Genomic DNA, 12,299 nt, shown 5'->3' on the forward strand with positions numbered 1-12,299 from the left:
TTCATAAAAGGTGTCACCTTTAAGGGGAAGAAGAGAATCTGTTAAAGTTCACTGGCTGCAGAAGCATAGAGGTTTTACCAAGGGACTCTCGCATCCATGGCCTCTCAGGAGCAGCCCTGGCCCCTCAGTGGTCAAGTGACACCCTAGCATGTGCTTACCTCTCCTCCCGCTCCCGCTTTTGTTTCCGAGCATGACGATCCATCACGCTGGTTTTAGTTCTTGTTTTCTTCCAGGAGTAGTAAAACTTCACCAGACTTGCTATGGATTTATCCGGAAGCTAAATGCAGAAAGCTAGTGTTCAATGGTCAAGAAGGTTGAAGACATATTTCATAAGGATCATTTGCCATATTTTAAAATATATGGAAAGGAAAACCTCACAAAATTCATTTTCTTTTAAAAAATGTTATCTTAAACTTTATAATAAAAAAGTAGGGGCTGGAGAGATGGCTCAGGAGGTAAGGGCACTTAATTCCAGAGGACCCGGGTTTAAATCCCAGTACCCATATGGCAGCTCAGAACTGTCTGTAACTCTAAGATCTGTCTAACTTTCAGTTAGACATACATTCAGGCAAAACCAATGCATATAAAACAAAGGTAAAAAAATTTAAAAAAGACAAAAAGTAGGAACTAAAAACATCACACACTAAAATTAGCCAGACTCAAGGATCATACAACTCAATGAATGTCCATGCACTTAAAGCAGCCACTCTGAACCAAAGCTGTTTTAGATTTTACCCTTTCAATATCAAATATTTTTATGTATTTATTTACCATCAAAGATGAAAAAAATCCATAACAGAGTCAAGACTACAAAAACAGCTTTTTTTTTTTTTTTTTTTTTAATTTTTCAAAATATCACATTTTTTTGTTTTTGAAGTTTGTGTAGTCTTGGCCTTGAACTCAGAGGTGCATCTGCCTGCCTCTGCTTCCAAACGCTGGGATTAAAGGTGCATCCTACCACGCCCAGCCACTTTTTGTTCTCTTTGCTAGCCTGAGATAGCACGCCGCAGCAAATCTGTCACCATGCCACACTCATACTGGAACTGCAGTTACAAACATGTACAAAATGCCTGGCTTGTTATGTGGTTCCTATGATCTGAACTTTGGTTCTCATGACCAGAGTGAAACACGGAGCTATCTCTCCAGCTCCTAGGTTTAATTTTTACCATTTTAACATTTAATACAAGTACCAGTAAACCTTTAACCTGAATTTTTATCAATAGCTTTTTAGAGAGTAAAAAATATTGCTGGGGGCTGGTTATATGGCTCAGAGGTTAAGAACACTGGCTGCTCTTCCAGAGGTCCTGAGTTCCACTCCCAGCAACCACATGGTGGCTCATAACCATCTATAATGAGATCTGCTGCCCTCTTCTGGCATGCAGTTGTGCATGCAGGCAGAACATTGTGTACATAATGAATAAATAAATCTTTAATTAAAAAAAAAAAAAAAAAAAGCTGGGCATGTTAATCCCAGCACTTGGGAGGCAAAGGCAGGTGGATCTCTGTGAGTTTAAGGTGTACAAAGCAAGTCCAGGAGAGCCAGGGCTACAAAGAGAAACCATGTCTCAAGGAAGAAAAAAGGAAAGGGAAAGGGAAAGGGAAAGGGAAAGGGAAAGGAAAGGAAAGGAAAAGGAAAGGAGAGGAGAGGAGAGAAGAGAAAAGAAAAGAAAAAGAAAAAGAAAAAGAAAAAGAAAAAGAAAAAGAAAAAAAAAACCCCAAACCTACAGACAAGGACCGTGATATCCCTTCAAAAACAACCATCAGAGATCTTTCTGCTGACATCAGCTGGGAAGGGCCGGGGTGGTGTGGGAGTGCAGCTTAGAAACTCAAAGTAGGAAGGGCCTCACTCTGTTCTAGAACCACTGAGCAACAGAGGAGATCTTTAAAAAGTAGTTTAGTAAGCTGTTTTTTCTAAAGGAAACTTTATTCAAAAGGAAATACTTGGGGCTGGAGAAGTGGATCAGTGGTTGAGAACTGGTTGCTCTTCCAAAAGGTGCCGGGTTTCATTTCCAGCACCCACATGTCAGCTCCAACTGTTTCTAATTCCTGTTCCAGGGATCTGATACTCTCTTCTGGTCTCTGTAGGCACCAGGTGCACAGGTGGTACACTGACATACATGCAGGCAACACACACACACACACACACACACACACACACACACACACACACACAACAAATAAGTGAGATATTTGAAGTTGACGATAACCCTGTCTCACAAATACTGAAGACATAAAAAGCAAAAACAGAACAAAACGAAATAAAGCAAAACAACAAACAAAAAATGCTGCTTACCATTTGCTGGATTCTATGAAAAGTTTTCCCATGAAAACTAAAAGCTTGCTCAAATAAGACTTTATCTTCTACAGTCCACTCATCTGGAAATGGGGTAAAGTTGGGCAAATCGGCCAGTGATTTTTCAATATTATGTTTATGCCAAAAGAGCATCCCAAGAGCCTAGAAAAAAATGTGGTGAAATTTTAGAACAAACAAATTTTAAAGTGGGAGGAGATCAGCACACAGACTCCACACACTGAAAATTTACAGGCGTTCCAACTTCTGTGATAAGACAGATGTGACATCAGTCTGTCACTCCAAGCACTTCTTAGCAGACAGCGCAGTGGCACTGAGCACATGATGATGTCTGTGTATCCATGCTCAAGACTCACATCCTGTGAAACAAGCACCGGGCCTGCTCAACACAGAGCTCTTCCTTCCAGCTCCTTTGTTCCAGGCCCAGCAACCAAGCCACTGCCCAGGATTCTGACTTCTTTGAGAGTCCCTCAACTAAGTGAAAAACTAGCATTTTTGTCCTTCAAGATACAGTCCTCCCTATAAAGTCCATATTTGCTTCAAACTCAATCCTTCTGCCAAGTCTTCCCAGCTCACCAGCAACCCCCCCCCAACTCCCATTTTTGAAGGACAGTTCTGTCAGGTATAGGAATCCTTTTCTCTCTTTCCTTCTCTGTACTGGGAAGTGAACATGGGATCTACCAGTGAGCTGAATCTCTCTCCAACCTAAACAGACAATTTTTGTTTGAAAGTTTTTGCTTATTTTTCTCTTACCATTTCAAATATACCATATCACCATCCTCAGGAATTCAAAATTCCTGATAACAACTCTGATAACTTCACTGGCGATCCCTTGTAAACCATGAATGGCTTTTTTCTTGCATCTTTGGCTTCTGCGTATTTCTTCCCAACTCCAACCCCAACCCCCTGAGACAGGGTTTCTCTGTGTAGCCTTGGCTGTCCTGGACATGCTTTGTAGACCAGGCTGGCCTTGACCTCACAGAGAGTCACCCGCCTTTGCCTCCCTTGAGGGGAGCGCTGGGATTATAGGCATGTACCACTGCGCCCAGCATGAATATTTCATACTGAATCTTGGTGTGGGTTAGCTCATGTTGAAGTATGTTGAATTATTTTTAGATAAATTATCGATTTCAAGAGGGTCTGACCTTTTTTTATTTTCCATTTCAAAATCTCTCCCCACTGCTTCTTTCCATCTTCTCCTAAAGCTTCCTTGGGGATGTTCCACAGGACCCTGAGTTCTGGTCTCTCTTGTTTATTACTCCCCAACCCCTTCACACTCAGCAAGTTTAAGCCTTCCTGTGCTAGAAGTATAATTCAATAGTAGAATACTTCTTTGGCATACAGGACGTCCTGGTCCCCCACCTCCAGTACCACAAATAATAAAACAAAGTGTCCTAGCTTCAAATACATTCATCTGCCTACTCAAAATGACCTTTTTGAGCATTATTAAGGTTGGGGTAAATAGTGGAGATGCAGTTCAGTGATGGAGCACTTGCCTAGCATGTTTAAGGTTCTGGGATTGGTCCCTATACCAGCTGTGTGTGTGTGTGTGTGTGTGTGTGTGTGTGTAATTAAGTAAGTAACAGATGTGAGATCAGGTATTTTTTGAGAAACGGTATCGGTTGGTTTAATTTTCTTGTATATCAATTTCTCAAAATTGAAAAATTCTATTCTAGAGGAAGCCTCCTTGAGACTCAAGAAGTAAATAAACCTCAGGAGTTCCAGGAAGTTCCTAAAAGCTTCAAGATTCACTAGCAACCCCCTCCCCAAGTAAAACCCCTTACTGTGATACACACAGTAGAAAGAGAAGACTGTGAACTGTCAAGCTGCCTGAAAATCACACAGAAAACTCCAGAGATGCAGCTTTTGTGAGCTGTCATTCATGCTGTGGTGGGCTTTTCAGTGATGCTGCTTTGAGTCACCTGTTGTGATAGTTAGTTTTTACTGTCAGCTTGACACAGTCTATACTCACCTGAGATGAGAAATCTCAATGAGTGATTTTTCAACACTGGGTTAGCCTGTGCCTGTGGGGGATTGCCTTAATTTAGTTACTTGGTGTGAGAAGACCAAGCCCACTGTGGACAGTGCCAGTTCCCTAAGCAGGGGTCCTGAGTGGAGAAAACCAGCTGAGCATAAACAAGAAAGCAAGCAAATAAGCATGCACACGTTCATTTCTGTCTGGTCCTTACTGCAGGTATGATGGGAGTATAGCTGTTCTAAGTTCGTGCCTTTGCTATACATGATAAACTGTTACCTGGCATTTTGAGCTAAAATAAATTCTTTCCTTACCAAGTTGGTTTTTGTCAGGGTATTTTATCACAATCACAACAGAAATAAAACTAGCAAGCTCTTGCTTCTGCAAGTAACCCCAGCAAGCTCACTGGCTCACAACACTAGGCTTGGCTGGAACTACGTCTTTGTTCTATTATTAGGATGAACAGTTTAACGGGGTGAACAGACTAATTGATGCGTTTTCCCCAGGAGAACTCGCAAAGGTCTCTCCTTCAGTGGCCACACTTTCCGCTCTGAGGTACATGAGCTTTGTGAGTGCTCTGTTGAAAACTGAACATCTGGACTTAATCACGCATTAGCGACAAACCAAGATGTTGTCCCCTGTGGTGCTTTCCCCTCTTGCTGCACTCTTTGTCACTGTGATCTGTCTCGTACCGAGGATTAGCTCAAGGTCTGACTTTTTACGTCTTTTTTGAGCCTATTTCTTTCCCTGGACATATACAGCAAGTTTCTCATTTTCTCCTCACATAATCGCTCCATTTGATTGTCTTAATCTTTCATTTGTCTGCCTCTCAGAATAGAAAAATGAAGAGAGAGCAAGAGGGTGAGGGCATTGGCCCTTTACTTCCTGGAAGCCCCTTCAGCTAGGAAGGGAACTCAGTAATGGAGGTCCAGCAACAGTGGCCACTGGCCTCTTTGCCTCCCCTTTGTGATTAGACTAGCAGTCAGTCATATGTCAGAGGTCAAGTGTTCACAGATTGTATGTTTTTGTCACTCTAATTCCTACAAGCTACATGCAAGCCGCTGCAGGATACATGCGCAGCTGCCTCAGCAGCACTACGGATAAGAAAGAGACAGCGACTACCTTGCTCTGGATGGAAAACAACCAAACTTCAAGTTTCTGTTTTTGTTTTTGAGCCAGGGTTTCTCTGTGTGGCACTGGCTGGCCTGGAACTCTGTAGACCAGGCCGCCCTGCCTCTGCTTCGTAAGTACTGGGATTAAAGGTGTGCACCGCCACACTGAACCCAAAGCTTCAATTCTTTACAGACCAGATGGGCCCAGTAGTTATAACACAGGCAATCCATTCTCTGCTGTCATGTGCACTACACTGGTAACTTATTACGTACTGTGTGAGCTCACAGAGAAACTGGCTCTAGGAGTAATTTGTGTGAGACTCCCCCTCCTATTTCAGATTCAAGTGTGTTCACCTTAAGGTGTCTTATGGGCCCCTGGTCTGGAGATGGGCTAAAAATGCTCCTAACTCTATGTCAGGGAGGAAAGAACAGCCAAACATCTAAGACAAAAACATTATGGCTGAGAACGATTAGAAGGTAAATCATTTCAGGTCACTCCCACTTACCCATCACACAAAAGTGAGTGCAGACGAGAGGAAAGCTGGAAGTTCAGCTGTGGGAAGTTTAGATAACCTTTAGGGAAAGTTCAGTCAACTCTAGCCAACTCCTTCAAGTTAGCCAGTTTCTGTTGGGCATTGTAAGCAACAAGCCTGGGCATACGGCCATAAATCATTTTATAGTCAGATACCATAAGGTATCATAAAACATTATACAACCAGGATGAGATACCAACCACATATCCCAGTGAAGAAAACCAAATGAGCTAGCACCTACTACTATGCCCACATTCAATACATCTGACACTTAGCACACAGAAGAAAGCACTGAGTGGACCAGGGGCAAAGCCTGCTTTCAACACCAGGAAACATGCTGTTACCTGCTCCATGTTGTACCCGTGCTTCTCTTTGGCGATAGCGATGTACTCATCCACTGAAAAACAGAGAGACCAGTGAGCAGCCTGGAGACAGCAAGACTACACCCACCAGAGCTGACAAGTTCCTTTCTAAACTTGCCATGCGCGAGTGGAACAAAGAACGCCATCACAGAATATGACCCTAGCGTGGATCTAAATCCCAGAAACACCCAAATAAATACACACAAATACTAATCTATCTCCAAATGGTAAGACTATGAACATTTTTTAAAATCTTGCTTCAACTTGTTTCTTCTAGGATTTAGAAACTTATTTAGTGTAAAAGGAAAGACGACAGGCTGGAGAGGCAGCTCAGCAGTTAAGAGTACCAGACTCTCTTGCAGAGGACCTGAGTTTAATTCTCAGCACCCAAATAGTGAACGACAGCCCGTAACTCCAACTTGGGGACAGGCGGAATTTGGCCTCCTTTTCTAGTCTCTGCTGTAATCTCCATATACATGACACACACAGCACACACATACATGTAAATATTTTATCACAGCTGCTTTAGATACCTACCAGCTTCTCTAAAGGCTGTGATGGTAAATTAACATGTGGAGCCTTGACACTCACGTAAGAACCTGTTCTGCAGTTGATTACTCTCACAATCCAACAGACTTGAGACAGTTTGCTAAGTCAATACCAGCGGCATCTGTCCCAAAAGGTCAGCTGTGTTCATGATGGGTCAGGACCCGAAACAGGCTCCACCTCTATTGTTAGTGCTTGTTTGCAATAAGGTCAAGGCTGAACTTCTGGCAGCAGCTCTATAGCAGTGTCTAGCCCCAGAATGTGCTATTTTAGTGCTTCTTTAGCAACTTCCTCGTTTTTAGCATTTCATTAAAATTTTGGTTACTATTGTTTTGGATTTACCTCCAAGACTGGGGCCCAAATGACTGGGCTTTGACTATTAAAATAGGGTCTAGCAAAGTGGCTCACAGATAGCAGCACCTGTTGCTATCAAATGGTTTAATCCCTAGGATCCACAGGTAGAAGGAAAGAATCAACTGAGGCAAGCTGTCCTCTGACCACCACACACGCAAGAGTGTGAACATATATACACAAAATCAAAATAATTAAAACTAAATTGGAGTTGTGCAAAGCAGGGCGGTGGGAGAGCAGCCAATTTTCCCAGGCAGGCCGGTGCTAACTATCACGAGACACAAGGGCCTCTGCTTTCATGGCACCAACTGAAGTATCCGAGGATGGTGAGTCAGTTACTTTCCTCTTCTGCCTCTCTGTGCTCTTCCCAGGAAACCAGTCTACTTTCTGCTCTGTTTCTGCCTTATTCAAGCCTTGCTCTCTCTGTAAAGCCAACCTCCTCTGCTCTGCCGAGTGAAAGGCTTACACAGATCCCACTTGGCAAGACTTCGAAGGTGGGAGCGTGGATGCCGGGCTCTCCCTGCTGACCGTTGGCTCCACTTTGCCGGTGGACGGGGGCTTTCTGGCTCCCTGAGCCCCCTCCATCAACACTCTGCTCAACTTTAAGTTCAGCACGCTGTGTCCTCCATACACATAACAAACCTCTCTCTCTCTACCCCCCCAGCACACTGTATCCTCCATACACCCAACAAAACTCTCTCTCTCCACCCCTCCCCCCCCAATTTAGCCAGGTGCAGTGGCACACACCTGTAATCCCAGCATCTGGGAGGCAGAGGCAGGCAGATCTGTGAGTTCCAGGCCAGCCTGGTCTATAATGCAAGTCCCAGACAGCCAAGGCTACACAGAGAAACCCTGTCTCGAAAAACAAAACAAAACAAAACAAAACAAAACAAAACAAACCAACAATCAAAGATTTACATAGTTATGAATTTTTGTTTGTTTTTTGTTCTTGTGACAGTGTCTCTCTATGTAAGCCAGGCTGTGTAGATCCCACTAGTCTTAAGCCCAGAGATCCCAAATGTGATTTTGCTTTTAGCACCAAGTGCCAACTCTCCTCAGCAAAGCCAGGTCACCTAACCGGGAACACCAGCTGGTGGGCATCCACTCGTCTTTCTTTTATTGAAATGCTCTCTAGACAGAGTCAACTATACAAACTACTGCTGACAGGCCTCATTTCTCTGTGCTGTCCTGCACTCCCCAGTCCTCACTTCTCTCTGTGCTATAAGAATGGTGGACACCTACCACTCACCCTATTTTGCACAGGTCAGCAGCTGAAACAGGGAACATGGATTATTCAAAACCTCCCTTATGGTTAACCTGTGTGAAAATCACCTTTTCATCTAAGAAGTCAACTGTGCTCTCATAAAAACAGAAGGTAACAGGTGCTTAAAGCAGATGAAATGGAACAAGAACGACGCAAATTCTGACACTCCAAAAGATGGGGCTCAGACAACGTCTCGATTCTTCTGTGTCCTGGTCACAGCAGTCTCGATTCTGTCCACGGATTGCTGAGAGCTCATCTCTGTGGGCATGAGGAGCCCTGTGCAGAGCCTCATTGGGGCAACCAGGTCAGGGCTCTTAGCAAAGATCACAGAGCTTAAGACAACAGCAGCACAATAATCCCCTGCTCTGGGCATATGCATGACCAGCCTTCCTCACACACACGGCTCACTCTTGAGAGAGAAGAGGCTGCCCTTGGCTGCCAGACGGCCATCACCCTGTAGGTCAGAATCGGTAGCCGACAGTGGGCAAACTCACTGTGCTCTCAAACAGCACTGCAGCACAATGCAGCTGCTGGTTATTTGACAAGTACTATGAAAACACACACAGAAAACCATCTGACACTAATTCTCATGGTCACACATACGCACCATTAAGCTTATCAAATACTCCCTATTAATCCACGGCTTTTTGGGGGCTGGGGTACTCACTATTTTGCTATAGCTTTAACAGAGTAAGAAAGTACAGCCATGATTGAAGGAATCTGATAGAGGCTCAAGGCCAGTAACAAAACAAAACAAAACACCCCCCCCCCCAAAGCCTGTGCTGTGCTTTGTTTCTATATTAATGTTTTGGGGGGTTTTCTGTTTTTTGTTTGTTTGTTTGTTTGTTTGAGACAGGGTTTCTCTGTGTAGCCCTGACTGTCCTGGAACTCACTCTATAGACCGGGCTGGCCTCAACTCAGAGATCCACCTGTCTCTGCCTTCTGAGTGCTGGGATTCGAGGTGAGCGCTACCACCTCCCCGACTCTTTTAAATCCAGTGAGACAAAGTCCTTAGTACAGTAGTGCTTCCAGTTCCACTGCAGAGGAGAAACATGAAGATGGAAACTGCTGTGGTGACCTCAGCTCACCCTTCCCTCCCCCAGACACCGCAGAGGTTCAGAAAAACCTCATCCTGAAGAGTCCATAGAGAGTGCTAGGCTGACACCATAAGGTAGGTTGAGGACAAAGCTTATGGTTTTAATGGAGCTTTAAAAATGTCAAGATTCTGTAGTGGCACTAGGTACTGCAAAGGAAACTGACAGTCATTTCTCTCCTAGCCCACTGAGCATGCCAAACATTTTTAAAGACTTTAGTAACAAGAGTGGAGAGGCAGTTCAATAGAGCACTGTGCCTAGCGTACACAAGGTCCTACTGTCCTCAACTGCCCGCACAATAACGTACGGCAATCTATATCATGGCATTTCCTTTTACCGTTATTAAAGCGTTATCCCTAAGACTCACATAGAACAAAAAGACTTTAAGTACAGCAGTTCTGCCACCCGGTGGACGCAGACATTACTACAGTTAACATCTGAATCCTTAATATCTTTAAGGAAAAGAGCAGAAGACAGGTCAGACATAAAATGAGTATGCTATTTCTTACCATGGCCTTAGAAAACAAAACCCCACAGCATAGAATAGCCCCTTCCCAGCCATCCAGTAAAGATAATGGCAGAGACAAGAGAGACAACCTGCTCAATTACAAAGCCATGCATGTTAAGTTCTATTCTGAGTTAAACTGGACTTGTGTGCCTGGGTAATTGTGTCCTCTCTTCTAGACTCCAGTTCCTATAGTGTAAGAGCAAGCAGGCTAGGGCTGCCTGTGGTGCACACCTTTAACCCCAGCATTCAGTAAGCAACTGAAACCTTGAGCTCAGGCCAGCCTGGTCTACACAATGATTTCCATACCAGCCGAGGCTACAGGTGAGAACCTGTCATTGAGAGAGAGAGAGAGAGAGAGAGAGAGAGAGAGAGAGAGAGAGACCTCATGTTAAGATTCAACACCCTTCTTTAATCGACTTACTTGACCTGTCAATTTAATTTGAGTTGGATACTCAAAGCAATCTTACTGATTTCCATATGTACTTGGATATGTAGGAAATAATCCAAAGGAAAGAATCAAGACCTGTCTGACCTCAACAGGGAAGAAGGGGGTGGGGCTAGGGAAGGTAGAGACGATGAGCTGATCATTATTTTCTAGTCCTCACAGGCCTTGGCTTCTCCTAAGAACCTGCTGGCTGAACAAGAATGAGAGTCTTCTTCAGTCCCTTACAGAGTATTAAGAGAATATTTAAAATAACCACATGTAAACAATTATGGAATCAATTCTGTCATAATGTTTCTTTTTTTTTTTTTTTTTTTTTTTTTTGCAGCGCTAGGAATCAAACCTACACCCATGCTGGGAATTTTTCTAGGTAAGAAATACACTTTTTGTGTTACTTTCCTCAGTGCTGAGAATTGGACCCATGCCTTTTCCTATGTTGAATCAATTCTCTTCCACTGAGCTTACCTCCAGAGCCTAATGTATCTCCCCCAACCCTTTTTTTGTTTTGTTTTGTTTTGTTTTGCTTATTTGTTTTTCAAAACAAGGTTTCTCTGCGTGGCTTTGGCTGGCCTTGAACTCAAAGAGATTTGCCTGCCTTTGCCTCCCGCAGTGCTGGGATTAAAGGCCTGGGCTACCACTGCCCAGCTCCTAATATTTGTATTTCATTCATGCCCTAAACTTCTTTTTCATGGCAAAAGACTGTTACGTTGTGCAGGCAATCAACTGGCCTACCTTTAGGGTCCTGACAACGTCCTATGTCAGTACCTATATCCTATGACATCATCTGGGCCAAGTACTTAGTGGCTGGTCTGCCATTCCCTCGCTCTCTTCCCCCTCCCTCTCTCTTACTATTTCTCTCTTGCTCCTCTCCTGCTCTCCCCCTTTCTCTGTTGGGGCACTCCTCCCCATCTGTGTCTCTGTCTCAGTGTCTCTGTCTCTGTTCTCCCCGACCCCCAATGTGGCTCACTCAGGCTCTAACTTGTGCTTCCCTTCCCTCCAATAAACTCTTTCATGTAATATCTGTTGTGTGCATCATTTTAAAAATAGTAACAGAGGCTACCGTAAAGATGACTTATTGGAAGACCACCTCTGACGGTTTTCAGAAGAGAGGACAGAGGCAATCAGAAAGTTGTTTTCGATCTAAATCCCAGTGCACTGAGTGGCTTCTCAGCCTTTAACCCTTGCCTATGTAGGCCCCACAGGGTGTTGAGGGAAACAAGCTGTATCATTCAGGAAGTTCTGCCACAACATGCTTTACCCAGTCACTTCCTCTCCTTGCCTGATCCTTCTGGGGACAGGGGACAAAGTTAAGAATGTGCTGAAGGGAGTGAGGGGGCTTTCTATTGCAAATCCTACCACTGTCAATGCTGCAGTCTTGTGGTACAGACACTGCTAGAGAAAGGCTCTTTAACAGATTGCAGCACAGGCTGCAGCACGACCACTTATAATAAAGTCCTCTAGTGTATACTGAATTACTTCTCCAAAAGATTTTCAAGTCCACTTTGTGGCTAGTGCTGCTCCTATAGCTGTGATTAGACAACTGGAGCCTTCTGGAATTCTCTTTACAAGTGAGTAGAGAAATAACCCAAACAATTAGCTGCAATTGTCTTAAGTACCAAAGAAGAAGGAAATACGAATATACTTATCTAGGCAGTCCACTCCGCAGTGAAAGAAGCCCTTTCCTACAGGGCAAGACACCATACTTTCAACCTTACTCATGTGTTATTTATAGTAGAGAAACCAGAAACAACACACACACACACACACACACACACACACACACACACACACACACACACAC

General features: G+C 43.9%; 1 protein-coding gene across 1 annotated transcript in view; it reads right to left on the reverse strand.

Annotated features, from left to right (window-relative positions):
• Rcor1 (REST corepressor 1) overlaps nucleotides 1-12,299 on the reverse strand; it is an 89,650-nt gene that overhangs the window by 17,649 nt on the left and 59,702 nt on the right. Inside the window, exons 5-7 of the mRNA XM_055593087.1 lie at nucleotides 6,276-6,328; nucleotides 2,294-2,455; nucleotides 159-277 (exon numbers count right to left, since the gene is read on the reverse strand). Of these exons, the coding sequence (XP_055449062.1) occupies nucleotides 159-277; nucleotides 2,294-2,455; nucleotides 6,276-6,328 (334 nt within the window). The remainder of the gene's footprint in view (nucleotides 1-158; nucleotides 278-2,293; nucleotides 2,456-6,275; nucleotides 6,329-12,299) is intronic.

This window comes from Psammomys obesus, unplaced genomic scaffold, assembly GCF_907164565.1.
Source record: "Psammomys obesus unplaced genomic scaffold, mPsaObe1.curated_primary_1811, whole genome shotgun sequence".
In the NCBI taxonomy this organism is placed as follows: Eukaryota; Metazoa; Chordata; class Mammalia; order Rodentia; family Muridae; genus Psammomys; species Psammomys obesus.